This window comes from Ursus arctos, unplaced genomic scaffold (genome assembly GCF_023065955.2).
Source record: "Ursus arctos isolate Adak ecotype North America unplaced genomic scaffold, UrsArc2.0 scaffold_13, whole genome shotgun sequence".
Taxonomy (NCBI): Eukaryota; Metazoa; Chordata; class Mammalia; order Carnivora; family Ursidae; genus Ursus; species Ursus arctos.
This window is the reverse complement of record NW_026622797.1, coordinates 66,960,326-66,974,732: the sequence shown is the minus strand read 5'-3', so window position 1 is coordinate 66,974,732 and position 14,407 is coordinate 66,960,326. Positions and strand designations below refer to the sequence as shown.

Genomic DNA, 14,407 nt, shown 5'->3' with positions numbered 1-14,407 from the left:
AGAATTTGTTATGGTAACATGTAAAGAGCTGGGCAAAGTGACTGAAACAATGAAATTTCAGGCACACACAGTGAGATATTAAAATAAGGAAATGATTATGTCAGAATTTCTCAACTTTGTAATAATTCTAAAGTATCTTTCTAGGTTTTTAATTTTTACCCAATATAAAATTCCAAATGCATTTGTACATATTATATTTATAGCTGCCAGTGAGCTGAGGTCAAAAACTAGAAAAAAAATAATGCTTCAGGAACACAATTTTACCTCTTTTTTTCCAAAGTCGCCCCCAGGGTTCATGGTTGCTAAGATACGGAACTTTTTCCCAGCAGTCAACAGCTCTACCTCATTATCCTTGTCCTCTACACTGCCTTTTTCAGCTAATACCAGGGACTTTTCCACTTCAAGGACACTAAAAGACAGAAATATTAGAGAATATAAGATTAGAAAAGGCTTATGTAACCTTTCTATTTTGTGGTCTTCAAGTTCTTTTAAAAAGGAAAAAAGTTATCTCCTCTGCTGAGCTTTTTATTTAGTTAACACTTTCCTAGCACGAATTTTTTTTTTTTTTCTCTTTATTTTATTTATTTATTTTTTTTAATGATTTTTTATTATATTATGTTAGTCACCATACAGTACATCCCCGGTTTCCGATGTAAGGCTCGATGATTCATTAGTTGTGTATAACACCCAGTGCACCATGCAATACGTGCCCTCCTTACTACCCATCACCGGTCTATCCCATTCCCCCACCCCCCTCCCCTCTGAAGTCCTCAGTTTGTTTCTCATAGTCCATAGTCTCTCATGTTTCATTCCCCCTTCTGATTACCCCCCCTTTCTTTATCCCTTTCTTCCCCTACCGATCATCCTAGTTCTTATGTTCCATAGATGAGAGAAATCATATGATAGTTGTCTTTCTCTGCTTGACTTATTTCACTTAGCATTATCTCCTCCAGCCTAGCACGAATTTTAAAATGACTCATTATCCCAATTCCTCTGTAATGGAACAATATTGCTGATCAAAAGAAAAAAAAAAATCCCTTTATCCACTTATTGCCCCATTAAGGCATCTGTTTTAAAAATGAGTGTCTTGTATGCAAATATTCATGGCAGCATTATTCATAAAAGTAGAAATAACCCAAATACCATCAGGCGGTGAACAGATAAAAAAAAGATATGGTATATCTATACAATGGAATACGCTTAGAAATAAAAACGAACAAACTACTAACATAGGTTACCTCAAAACAATGCGAAGTGTGAGAAGAGACCATTTATATGTAAGGTGCTGAAAAGACAAATATTTTTTTACAGAAAGTAATTTAGTAGTGGCCTGGAGTAGGAGGTGGCATCAGAAATAAACTGTAAAGGGGTAGAAGGAATCCTACTGGTATGGTGGAAATGTAAAACTGGATTATGGTGCAAAACTCAGTAAATTTACTAGAAGTTGTTGAATTATACATCTAAAATGGATACATTTTATGGTAAATTAAACTTCAAAAAAGAAAAACAGGTATACGTCAAAATTCATATTAGTCTGAGATTTAAGGCTGTACAACCATACCGCATCTTTGAAGAATTTAGATAATGGTCACATAAATTGCCTTAAAAAAGAGTTTTAACTTCGGTTCATTTGCTTTTAGCCCCACCATTCCGCAGTCCCATCTTACTGATTATTGACAACAAAACAGAAAAACTAGGCCTCTTAAACTACTGAGTGCTAAACCCAGAAAAAAAAGAAAAAAAAAAAACCAAACCCCCCCCAAAAAAAAACAAAACCAAACAAACAAAACCAAACAAACCAAAAAACAAAAACGGTAACTCATTATCATTTTCAAACATTTACTATGCACCTATGAAAAACATTACTGTGCAAGAGAATACCTATAAAAACCAGACCAGTATTCCATAGTCTATGGAATATTATTTAGCCATAAAAAGGAATGAAATCTTGCCATTTGCAACAATATGGACAGAACTAGAGGGTACAATGCTAAGTGAAATAAGTCAAAGAAAAATACCATAGGATTTCATTCATACATAAAATTTAAGAAACAAAATAAATGAACAAAGAAAGAAAGAGAACAACCAAGAAACAGACTCTTAACCATAGGAAAAAAAACTGATGGTTACCAAAGGGGAGGCAGGTGGGGGCGATAGGTGAAATAGGTGAATGGGATTAAGAGTAGACGTATCATGATGAGCACTATGTAATGTATAGAATTGTAGCATCACTATATTGTACACCTGAAACTAATGGTATAGGTTAACTACATGGGAATTTTTAATCTTTTAATTAAAAAAATTTTTAACTGATTAATTAAAAAATAACCAGACCAGTGAAAACATCACACACAGGGCAAACCTCTTACACATATACCTATTGAGTCTTTCCAGGACAGAGTCGTCAGCCAGTGAGATCTCATCCAAGAGAAAAAAGCCATCTTCTTTCATGGCCAGAACAAGAGGACCATCATGCCACTCAAAAAGTCTTGATGTATCAATTTCTTCCTACAATTTGGAAAAGAAGGTGTGAAATTAAAGACCAAGTGGGCCCACGAGGCAATACACGCATAGCTAGCTGGTGTCTGCTGGAGTAAGCGGTCATTCTGCAGAAAGTAAGGGTCTAAGAACAAAGAATAAAGCCTACACAACAGGATGCTCCTCAAAGTCCTTTGCAGACAAGTGAAAACCTAAAGATATACATCAAACCTGGGATCAAAACCTCACCATGAATACGTTCCACAGCTGACTCATGCACAAAGCCAAGTGCAATTCTCAAATGAATGAACACCACATCATTCACTACCGAACAAACCTTGTCCTTTGGCTTCTGTCTCACCGGCCGCAGTCCCCCCAGGAAGTCTGATGTCTCCATGTGTAAGTGGCAGTTGACAGAGTATAGTTTCTGATTTGCCAAGCCTGCAAACACCTGACAGATCGTAGTTTTCCCACACCTGTTAAACGGATACATACCAGATTAATAAGAACCATAAATTCCAAATGTACAAGAACAAACACCCAGTCAGCACAAGAGGGAAGCTCTGGTGAGAGCCTCACTGCAGCAGCAGACACTGCTGGCCAACACATGACCTCTGCACCCTGAGCTTAGGACACCCTCCCCCCAAACAACAGCACCCTACGGTGTTCCTTATACAAAAAAGTACACACTACCTGAATTCCATCCTTTTCTACTTCTACCAACAACCAACAAGGGATGGGAAAGAAATCTAAACCTTACAGACTTTCAGGAGAGGAGCTCATCTGCTCTTCTCTATAGATCTATAGAATGAATGGCACTATTTACAAGAATTACAAAGAAAAAAACAACTCCAGTGATAATAATACAAGAAATCATTCTTTTCTATCACAAAGGTCTGAAGGAAGAGGAAAGTGAACAGTAATGGGTCTCTTACATGATCCTTTAAAAAAAAAAAAAAAAAGAAAGAAAAAAGAAAAAACAAAGATTGCATTCCTGATAATCCTTCGCAGGTAACTCAAATACTCCTAAGGAACTGAACTGAACCATCATGAGTTACTGTCACAGAAGCACAGGGTTTTACCCAGTGTCTCCAACCAGCAGCACTGGTTCACCAAATTCCAGCGCCCTTCCCACCAGCATCGCCAACCTCCGCATGCCCTCAGTCCACACAATGTGGCTGAACGTAGACTCCAGTGTGGATACCTGAGTGGACAATTTACCTATAAAACGGAGAATAAATATTTAGCTTCTAATAGGAGCACAGCTCAGTTCATTTCCTCTAGATATTTTGACCTACTCACTCAGTAATTTTAGGACATTTTCCTTGGAGAAGAGGGATTGAGGACACAATTTTTTCTTGAAATGTTTTTCAAGGACTTCTTGAATCACATCAATCTCCTCCTGCTTCCTGACTCGGCCTGCGAGAAGCATAAATCCTTGAAAAAATAAAAATAAAATTAAAATTAAAAAAAAAAGAATCACTGAGTGTCACGTTAAAATACCAAGGGATATTGAGAATACGGAGCAACAGCAACCTTCTTAGCTGCTGGTGGTGAGAGTAACTAAAGAACTACTTTGGAAAACTGGGAGAATCTACTGCAACTAACCTTATGCCTGCCCAGTCCCCAGCAACATGACTTGCAGGTAGACCCAAACACAAATGAACACATGTGCACCAAAATACATATATAGGAATGTTCAGAGCGGTTCCATTCATAATAACTAGAAAGTGGAAATAACCCAAATGTCCACCAACAAGAGAATGAATAAGCATATTATGGTATCTCCATACAATGGGTTACAACATAATAATAATTTAAAAAGAATGAATTCCTAATACACATAACAGCATGGCTGAACCTCACATTAGGCTGGGTGAAAAGAAGTCAAACCCAAGGAGTACATACTGCATGATACTAGCTGAAGCTCAAGCATAGGCAAAAATCAGTGGTGATAGAGGTCAGAGCAGTGGTTACCTCCAGGGGAGGTTAAGACTGGCAGGAACCATGAAGGAATCTTTTGAGGTACCGAAAAATATTCTATACTTTGGCCTAGGTGATGATTTACATGGGTATGTACAAATGTTAAAAAAAAATTAAATCTAGCTTATACATGAAAAAATAAAGTACTACATTCACTTTACTATATGTTACACCTTGATTAAAGAGTGTTACGTTTTTTTAAAAAAAATGTTCCTCCACCTATCTACTTTTTACCAGTAAAGAAAAAATACAACTCTCATGGGTTAGTTTTACTTACTCTCCTTATTAACCACTCCATTAATGACTCATTAGTACCTTTCAAATCAGTAGATTCTGAAATGCTTTCTTTCCTATAGAGAAACATATAACTTCTTCCCATGGATTAAACTAAAATGAGCAATCATGAGTCTCAGATGACATAACTACCTTCCCTCAGAACCATGACAGTACCTGACCAACCTGTCAGTTTTCTTCCTTTCTTATTTTTTTTAAAGATTTATTTATCTGACAGTACACAAGTGCACAAGCATGGGGAGGGGTAGAGGGAGAAGGGGAAGACATGGGGACCCTGAGATCATGACCTGAGCCAAAGGCAGACGCCTAACTGACTGAGCCACCCAGGTGCCCCAACCTGACAGTTTTCTGTATAAGGCACAAGCACGACTACCTACGATTAGTGAGTTGCAGATAAATAGTCCACAAAGACACCACCAACCACCCGCCAAAACTCTTACATAGGCATTGTGCCTCTATCTGAAACTGTAGAAACCCAAACATAGTGGCACAGAGGCCTGCAGAAAAGAACCATTTTCAAAAGCACCTGGCACTTGAGGGAAAAAGACCATTTCTGGAATACTCAGTAAAATGTATATATTGACCACAACTTGGGAAAGATTTATTTTAATAAGAAGGTTTGATATTTGACATAACTTCACAGTTTGAAAGCATCCAACTGAAAGCATACCATCGTTGGCTAAATGCTGTAGCCAGTCATACTCTTTCTCGGTCTGTTCAGCCAATCTGTATCTTTCAGCCCACCGAAACAGATCACGAAGAGTGATGAAGCCCTGTTTTCCAGCAAACACTGAAGAACTTCTGCGATAGGACTATTAAAATATCAAAACAAATGAAAAAGAGCAATGACAAGCACACTGTACAACCTATATACAATTTTTAACAAATTTATGCTCCAATAAAAATGATTCATTCCACTGAGATTAATTTTTGAAAAAAGTAAATGGACTATAATCCTTTGAAGATAAATATTCAAACTCATGTAGAAGAGTATAAATTCCAAAGCACAACACCAAGAAAAAAAAAGGAATTCCATTTCTTACACCATATATAAAAAATTATGAATACAAATGATGGCAAACATGCAGAAACATTAATCCCATAAGGTGGGAACATAGTCGTAAGATTGTCAATTACTATTAGCTTTCTAGAAACTAAAAGTGTATTAATTCTGATAAAGGACACTTTTAACACCATAAAAAGGGCTTTTCAAAAAACAAAGGAACTGTAGCTTTGCAGAATTGACAAGGGAGAGACATAAAAAGGATATCTTTAGTTATGTCCATTCAAGGACTAGATCCATTTAAAAAACAAAAATTGTAGTTTGTCAATGCCAAGTTCCAATCTAAACAAAATGTTCCAAAATTACCCACAAGTAGGGAACTGTTACCATATGACTATGAGAAAAACTATAACATGGTATCAAATTGTTCATTTACAAAACCACAAAATGTATATTAATGGAGTGCATTTTACGATAATATCCTTAATTTGAGAAAAAAATAGATGGACTGCTGTGTCTACCTGAGAAGGCTATCAAATTTTAAATTTTGATCACGAAATCTAATCAATATGTTCCATTTGAAAGTAAGTGAGAGAGATGAAATACCTGAAGGTCCAGCATGACTTTAACCAACTTGCTACAATAGGAGGGTGGCAAACTACAGCGCTTATGCAAGATTGTTTCCAACTCAGAACTAGGCAATTCATCAAAATGCAATTCCACAAACCGATTCCTGAAGGCTCTAGAAAGCACCTGGGAAACACACAGGAAAAAAAAAAAACATGACAAAAAGAGCCTCTTACCCAGTTTCCAAAATGGAGGCTCTGTTATTTGCCACAAAAAGAAAAACCCTTCAAAAGAAGTAAAAACATCCCAGTCTTACCAAGAAAGATTTATTACTTGATGGAGTAACAAACGGGAGTAAGGGGCAAATGCTACACACCTTTCTGCCTCCATAAAGTCCTGGGGGATTCTGGGTAGCAAAAAGCATGAACCGAGGGTGAGCTTTAACAACTTCTTGTGTTTCTGTGATGAGCAATTCACGGTTATCATCCAGCAATCTGTTCAGTGCCTCTAGCACATCAGTAGGGGCCAAATTTAATTCATCTAAAATAATCCAGTAGCCCTTTCTCATAGCATCAATAAGAACACCTTAGAAAAAACAAACACTGAAGATTAGTACATAAATTAGTCCACAAAGTTTTAAAAAATGTTATATACAAATCAACCAATCCTAGACCATTACATTTCAAAATAAATTACTTCCTGCAGCTAGTCATGCCCAAAAATAATATGTGATGTCAAATATCAAGAAAGGACAATTTTCAATTAAAGTTATCATTTCACACAGAAGGGGAGCCAAGGCTGACAAATATCATATTTCCCATTTATTTTCCCCCTGCAGTCTAATTTCATTTAAATCACCACATTCTCATATCTATTCTCAGCTTCCCTCTGTTCAACGCTCACCACATTTTTCTTAGTCTCTAGGAAATGAAGTAGCAGTTCAATTACCCTCTACAAAACTTGGTCCTAGTTCTCCGTACAGCTAACGAGATCAGTGAGGCCCAAAGGAAGCTGGATCTCCCCTAGCCAGGGAGATCAGGGAGAAAGACAAACCATCTGTTATGGCAAAGGCCAATGTGCCTCAACTGGAAAGGATGAAGTTTACATGGGGAAATGGGTTTAAAAGAATGAACACCTATACCCATGGAATGAAATAATAAATCCTACCTTCTTTAAATACAAGCTTCCCTGAAGAGTCAGATGTATAACAACCAATGTACTCCTGAATATCCGTGTGTTCGTGATTGTTAATACGCACACAATGGTTACCAGAAGCTGCTGCCAGCCACCGGATAAGGCTTGTTTTACCAACTGATGTCTCTCCCTGAATCAACACTGGATAGGTTCTTGAAAAGATCAGCCAATAAAGCAATTTAAGAAAAAAAAGACAGAAACCAGAATTCAAGTAGTATTAAAAGGAATGTATCATTTATCACCATAAAAAGACATTTTTATATACCTACACACCACTAATGGAATGTTTCGTAAGCCCTGAGAAGTTTCTATGTAAAAGGGGTTCCTCAGAAAATACTGAGGAAAGCAATCTCAACCTTTCTTGTAGTACTTGTGAGAAACAGTAAATGGGACTAGCTGTCACTCACTTAAATAATGGATAAGTATTCACCAGCAAAATACTGAAAAACAAGCTTAAAGATGGCCAAAATAATCTGCATCTGTATTGCTTCCACCAAAAGGTGCAACTAGAAGCAATGCTTTGTGCCAGGAGAAAAGTATGGACTTGGGAAGGAATTACTCACTTAAGCCAATAAACAACAATAAAGCACTTGGAAAATCAAGGAAGTAAGACTAGAATGTCATCAATGCCTATGCTGGTAGAACTTCTGAGAAGCAAAAGAAAAGGTCCACACACCCTGCAGAAACCACTCGGACTATGTCTCTCAGGTTTAGCTTAACAGAAGATGTAAGAATGTAGGTCTCATCTATTGTAGGTTCCTTGTCTCCCACCGAAATCCAGTATCCTTCGACCTGGATAAGCCGGCCTCCTTTTGGTTCTGGAATAGGCTGAAAGACAAAAAAGTTAGAGAAATAACCTACAGTCCCGTGACAACTATGGCATCCTTTCAGAGAGGGGTGTAGGTTGGAAAAGAAGTTATCACCAAGAATGCTGCCCCAAAGTAATCCGAAGTCCCTAATAAGATTCTTTCTTTCTTAAGAGTAAGGAATCAACATAAAAATAAGCCTGTTAGTTGGTAAACCACTTTCTCAGCATCTTTCACTCCCATGTTATTCTAGAATTTCCTTTGTCAAACTGAAGTGGTGAGTTTGGGGAAGACCTTGAATCAAATAGTTTCTTAAATAGTTAATGATTTAGTTCTTTTCTCTCACCTCCCAAAATTCCCACCCTGATGAAGTATTTTGGTCAAAAACATGTAGTTCATATAAACCACGTTCCTAAAAACAGGACCAGTGTTGAACTGAAGGACCGGAGCTTTGCATTATTACATTCTGGATCCCCTAGAAGACATTAAAAATAAAAGTGACCCTCCAGGGTCACTTGGGTGGCTCAGTCGGTTAAGTGTTATACTCCTGATTTTGGCTCAAACCATGATATTGGGGTTGTGAGACGGAGCACCACGTTGGGCTCTGCGCTGGGCGTGGAGTCTGCCTAAGATTCTCCCTCTCCCCCTCCCTCAACCCCTCCCCACCAAAATAAATAAACAAACCCCCCCCCCCAAAAAAAAGTGTGACCTTCCAGAGAAACTACTCTATCAAGGATAATAGTGCAAATGACATAATCTTTCAAAGATATGATAGGAGTTATTAAGTTGATTTATAACATAACTGTCATTTTCATAGATCAAAAATGGTCAGAAGTGGTCAGATCTGTAGCTATGAAAAAGTGTTCTAAAACATTTAGTTCCCTAACGCGAAGCTACTAAAACTTCTTTTAAGAGCTCCTCAACTTAGCTCAGGAGCAGTGGGAAAAAAAGATATTTAAACTTCCATCATATGGATCCATTAGGAAAATACAAAAAAAAGTAAAGGACAGTGGTATTGGAATGATAATCACAGCAAGCTTGAGCCTTTTTTCAATGTATTTATGGTTTACCAAAAGTATATATTCATATGTTACTTGTATAATTTTTAAAAAGGAAAAAATACTGAATCCAAAGTAATCCTAAGTCCCTAATAAGGTTCCTTCTTCCTTAAGAGTAAGGAATCAACATAAAACAAGCCTGTTCATTGGTAAACCACTTTCTCAGTATCTTTCACTCCCATGTTATTTGAGAATTTCCTTTGTCAAACTGAAACGGTTGTTGTATTTAATAAGGAAAAAAATGCCCAACCATCAATCAGATGGGAAGTGTGTACACAAATTATGGTGTAAGCAACAAAATACTATGTAACCATTAGAAACCATGCCACAGTGATATCTGGTACAGACACGAAAATATAGGATATAGTTAGGCTAAGAAAGGAAGCTACAGAAAAGTATTATGATTCCTTTTAAGTCATTTATATTAGATATCTGTTTAGAATTTGCGCCCTTACTAAATGAAATAAGTCAGTCAGGAAAAGACAAATACCATATAACTTCACGCATACGTGGAATTTAAGAAACAAAAATGAACAAAGAAAAAAAAAGACAAACCAAAAAACAGACTCTTAACAACAGAGAACAAATTGATGGTTACCAGAAAGGAGGTAGGTGGGGAGATGGTAAAACAGATGATAGGGATTAAGAGTACACTTAGCTTCAGCAACAAGTAACATACAGATTTGCTGAATCACAGTATTGTATATCTGAAAATAGAACACTGTATATTAAATATAGTGGAATTAAAATAAAAAATAAGAAAGAATTTGCCTTGATAAAGCTATACACACACTGTCAGAATTTGAATATTTAACAAAATACATATATAATTTAGGTGGAAAGGTATAAGGTTTAAATCTCTAAAGAGTAGGAGTAGGATTATTTGGAATTTTCACCATCTAAGACACCACCTAATTTTTTGGAACAAATGGATTACTTTCATAATTAGAAACAAGTCTTGTTTAAAAAAAATTGAAATTTTGATAATTCAGCCTTTCATTTATGTTAAATAAGTCAAGAAATCAAACAACATACCTGCTTCAGCAGACTTTTTACGTTGCCAGAGACAATGTGTTGACAAATGAGCTTCTGAACTACTGGGTGTGATGCCCTGTCAAGCTGTGTTAAGAAACCCAAACAAAAGCCCTAGGGAAAAAACAAACAAACAAATATGCATAAAACTAATTACCCTTCTACAATAACAGGCCAACTTATTTCAGAAACAAAACTCAAACTCTTGGGTGGTACTGGTTCCCAGAACAACTTTTTTTTTTTTTTTTTGAAGATTTTATTTATTTATTTGACAGAGATAGAGACAGCCAGCGAGAGAGGGAACACAAGCAGGGAGAGTGGGAGAGGAAGAAGCAGGCTCACAACGGAGGAGCCTGATGTGGGGCTCGATCCCATAACGCCGGGATCACGCCCTGAGCCGAAGGCAGATGCTCAACCGCTGTGCCACCCAGGCGCCCCTCCCAGAACAACTTTTAAATGTGATATGATGGTACAAAAATGGCAGGGTCACTCTGGTATGTTCTGGGCTGATCCGACTAAATGGACTGCACAGGCAAACCTGGCATTTGCATCACCACTCCCTCCCATCCACCAAGCTCCCACCCAAGCACAGACTTTAGAAAGACCTCATAGAGCGAGCGCTGGATGTTGCTACAGGGATTGGAAGCTGCAAATCGCAGAGCTCTGCAAAGAGTCCGAAGGCTGTAGTGAGGTCTATGGCCAGTTCCATCCACCAATTTTGTCCCAGAGTCTTTCCGTAGAGCTGTGTACAAGCTACAAAAAAGACGGAGTTCAAATGACTTTATTAACTAATAAGCACTCACTATTTTGCCATTATTCCTTTTTTTTCCCCCCACACGGTCCAAAAGCCATTTTTATAGAATTAGTTAAGCTTATATACAATTTCCTAGAGCATTCATCAAAATCTCTCAGACATTCTCTTTTGAATCTATTTTTCAGGGCTCTTTGCTCAGTGGGGAGTCTGCTTCTCCCTCTGCCCTCCCCTCTGCTTGTGTACGCTCTCTCAAATAAATAAAATTTTTTTAAAAATCTATTTTTCACACACTCAGAGACTCTTTCAAAAGAAGTATCTATCAATTTCCTTTAGGATGAAAAGAGGAGAGAGGTGAAAAACACCGGATTCTTAACAAAAAGACAGTAAGATAGGAGAAGCCCTTAGTAAGAATATACAGAGTCCAGGAGCACCTGGGTGGTTCAGTCAGTTTAGCATCCAACTCTTGACTTCGGCTCAGGTCATGATCTCAGGGTCATGGGATGAAGCCCCATATTGGGGCTCAGAGGGGAGTTTGCTTGAAATTTTCTCTCCCTCCCTCCCTCTCTGCCCCTCCAACCTCCCAACCCCACACACTGTAAAATAAATAAATCTTAAAAGAAAAAAAAAAAAGAATATACAGAGTCCAAACACAGTGTTCCAGAGTCAGCTCTAATACAATAGGGAAATAAAGTCCCTGTGTAATCTAATAGTGATGGAGAAGCACACAGAAAAAAATCATGGTGTTTTGAAAGGTCATAAGTATGGCCATAATCAGTAATGACAAAATGTTAAAAAGCATGAAAATATGGTGACTGTTACTATTATCATTACCACACACTTTAGAAGTCTAGAAGATGACAAGATGGAAGAAGAAATTTAAAATTTCATGAAATTCATGATCAGCTACACAAGATCAAGAGTAACCAAATGTGTGTCTCAGATTAAATCTAAGTTCTTGCCCAAGTAAGATTTGGCTTATCTCTTTGCAATCTAGCTATACATTCTTTTCTTTTGTAGAAAGAATCTACATTCTAGAAGTGGGTTATTACAAATGGAACACTTACCACTTATACTATCAGCATTTTACAAGAGCCTCTGCTTTATCTAGTCTGTTTTATCTCTGCTTTTCAATTTTAACCACACATATTTATACTTTTGTCCAAATATTCTTGGCTAACAAAAGTGTTCCAATTTTAGAATGTGGTATTGGTAAACCATTTCAAAGCATTTTCACAAATGCCTCCTTAACTATTCTATTTAAAATAGGGCTCCAACTGAGGCGCCTGGGTGGTTCAATTGGTTAAGCCCCTGCCTTCAGCTCAGGTCATGATCCCAGGGTTCTAGGATCGAGGCCTGCATTGGGCTCCCTGCTCAGCAGGGAGTATGTTTCTCCCCCTGCCACTCCCCCTGCTCATGCTCTCTCTCTCTCCCTGCTCCCTCTCTCAAATAAAATCTTTAAAAAATAAAAAATAAAATAGGGCTACAAGCCTGTATTTTCTAATCCCCGTTTTGCTTTATGTGTTATTTTTCTTCACTTACCATAACCTAAAATTATGTTTCTCCTGCTTTCTGTGTTGAGAGTGCTCTTGCAAACATTCCTAAAACTCACCAGAATTTCTGTAAGAAGTACGGCAAGCACCAACCCCACAAAGTGACACAGTACAAGAAAGACAAAGATTCTCCTTACGCCCAGGGAAAGTTGCATTATGACAGGAAGCAGAGTGGCTACGGTGGGCAGACTAAGACGATTTTCTGGAAAAAGGCTAAAACTACAAAGAAGATTGTGCTGAGGCTTCAATGTGTTGAGCCCAACTGCAGATCTAAGAGAATACTGGCTATTAAGGGATGTAAGCATTTTGAACTGGGAAGAAATAAGAAGAGAAAGGGCCAAGTGAACCAGTTCTAACCTTCATATTTTGCTATATTATGAAGACAATAAAATCTTGAGGTTATAGTCACTTCAAAAAAATTACAGTATGTATCTCCTTGTTTACTGGTTATCTTCACCTCCTGAATTAAAAGCTCCGTGAGGAGCTTATTTATATTTATCTTATTTATAGCTATATCCCTAGCACGTGGGCAACTCAATAATTTGTACCCAAAAAAAAGGAACAAACCGCAAAATGCGAAGTAAAACATTAATATGATCCTATTTCAAAAGCTTTACATAGTGTATAGTTCTTTCTAGGCAACACAGACAAAATTAACTAAATGATGTGCCCAGAATGACAGAATTTGTTTTTGACAGAGCCCATACTAGAATTCAAGCTGTCTGATTGCACCCTTTCCACACGGCATAGAAAACAAAAACAGAAACAGAAATAAAGGCTCAAGAGGGACGCATGGGTGGCTGAGTTGGTTAAGCATCTGCCTTTGGCTCAGGTCATGATCCCAGGGTCCTGGGATCGAGTCCTACATTGGGTTCCTTGCTCAGCAGGAGCCTGCCTCTCCCCGCTGCCTGCCTCTCCCCACTGCTTGCTCTCTGTGTGTGCACGCTCTCTGACAAATAAAATTTTAAAAAAATAAAATAAAATGCTTTGCAGTTTAGAAAATGCATTCTTTAAAAAGAAGAAGAAGAAAAAGGCTCAAGAAAGCACCAAGCCACATGGCCAATCTATACTGTCTTCAGCTAAGCCTCAGTTAATTCTAAATCACTCACTGTATCAACCTTTTTCTCCCTGCATCCCACATAACTAGCATGCAAATGGCAAAAAGTAAGATTTCATCAAGACAGATCAAAATACAAACCATTCGCATTCCGGGGATGCAAACACCTAGCTACGAATACAAGAGTAATTAGGAGAACATTATCTAATTGTTTACATATTCTCATAGGTGGTAATTCTTAAGCTTTCAATGTAGCTTCATTAGGAAAAGCCATGGGAGTTCATAAGGTTCCAACTTTAAAATAGAATCTTAATGATAATCCTTCTCTCGTCAGAAGCAAAAAAGAAGTCATATATGTGCATGAGGCACACATTTTTATGTTCAGGTGAAAAGTTTATAAAGAGAAACCAAAGAGAACCTACCTGATGATTCCTTGCACTGTGGTCTTATTCACACTCAGTCCTTTCAGATAATCCACAATAAGAATTTGTAAATCTTCTTTACTTTCCAATTCTTCTACATAAAGTTCTGTGAACCTGTAAGACAATGATTACTAAATAACAACAACTTTTTAGGAAGTTAATACAGCTATTCTGGCAATAAAAAAAATACAAAACATAGGGGCACCTGG

General features: G+C 37.5%; 2 protein-coding genes across 4 annotated transcripts in view; one reads left to right on the top strand and one right to left on the bottom strand.

Moving 5' to 3' along the window:
• Nucleotides 1–14,407, bottom strand: part of MDN1 (midasin AAA ATPase 1) — a 165,461-nt gene that overhangs the window by 94,471 nt on the left and 56,583 nt on the right. For all 3 annotated transcript variants that reach the window (XM_026511808.4, XM_057311195.1, XM_057311196.1), the window contains 13 exons: nt 14,199–14,312; nt 11,021–11,168; nt 10,419–10,529; nt 8,196–8,347; nt 7,493–7,671; nt 6,702–6,910; nt 6,365–6,511; nt 5,426–5,567; nt 3,781–3,915; nt 3,561–3,699; nt 2,816–2,954; nt 2,378–2,508; nt 265–409 (listed from right to left, as the gene is read on the bottom strand). In XM_026511808.4, the coding sequence (XP_026367593.2) occupies nt 265–409; nt 2,378–2,508; nt 2,816–2,954; nt 3,561–3,699; nt 3,781–3,915; nt 5,426–5,567; nt 6,365–6,511; nt 6,702–6,910; nt 7,493–7,671; nt 8,196–8,347; nt 10,419–10,529; nt 11,021–11,168; nt 14,199–14,312 (1,891 nt within the window). The remainder of the gene's footprint in view (nt 1–264; nt 410–2,377; nt 2,509–2,815; nt 2,955–3,560; nt 3,700–3,780; nt 3,916–5,425; nt 5,568–6,364; nt 6,512–6,701; nt 6,911–7,492; nt 7,672–8,195; nt 8,348–10,418; nt 10,530–11,020; nt 11,169–14,198; nt 14,313–14,407) is intronic.
• LOC113264682 (60S ribosomal protein L36a-like) lies at nt 12,065–13,075 on the top strand. Its single transcript, XM_026511597.2, has 2 exons — nt 12,065–12,132; nt 12,751–13,075. The coding sequence occupies exons 1-2, from the start codon at nt 12,065–12,067 to the stop codon at nt 13,073–13,075; spliced, it is 393 nt and encodes a 130-aa protein (XP_026367382.1).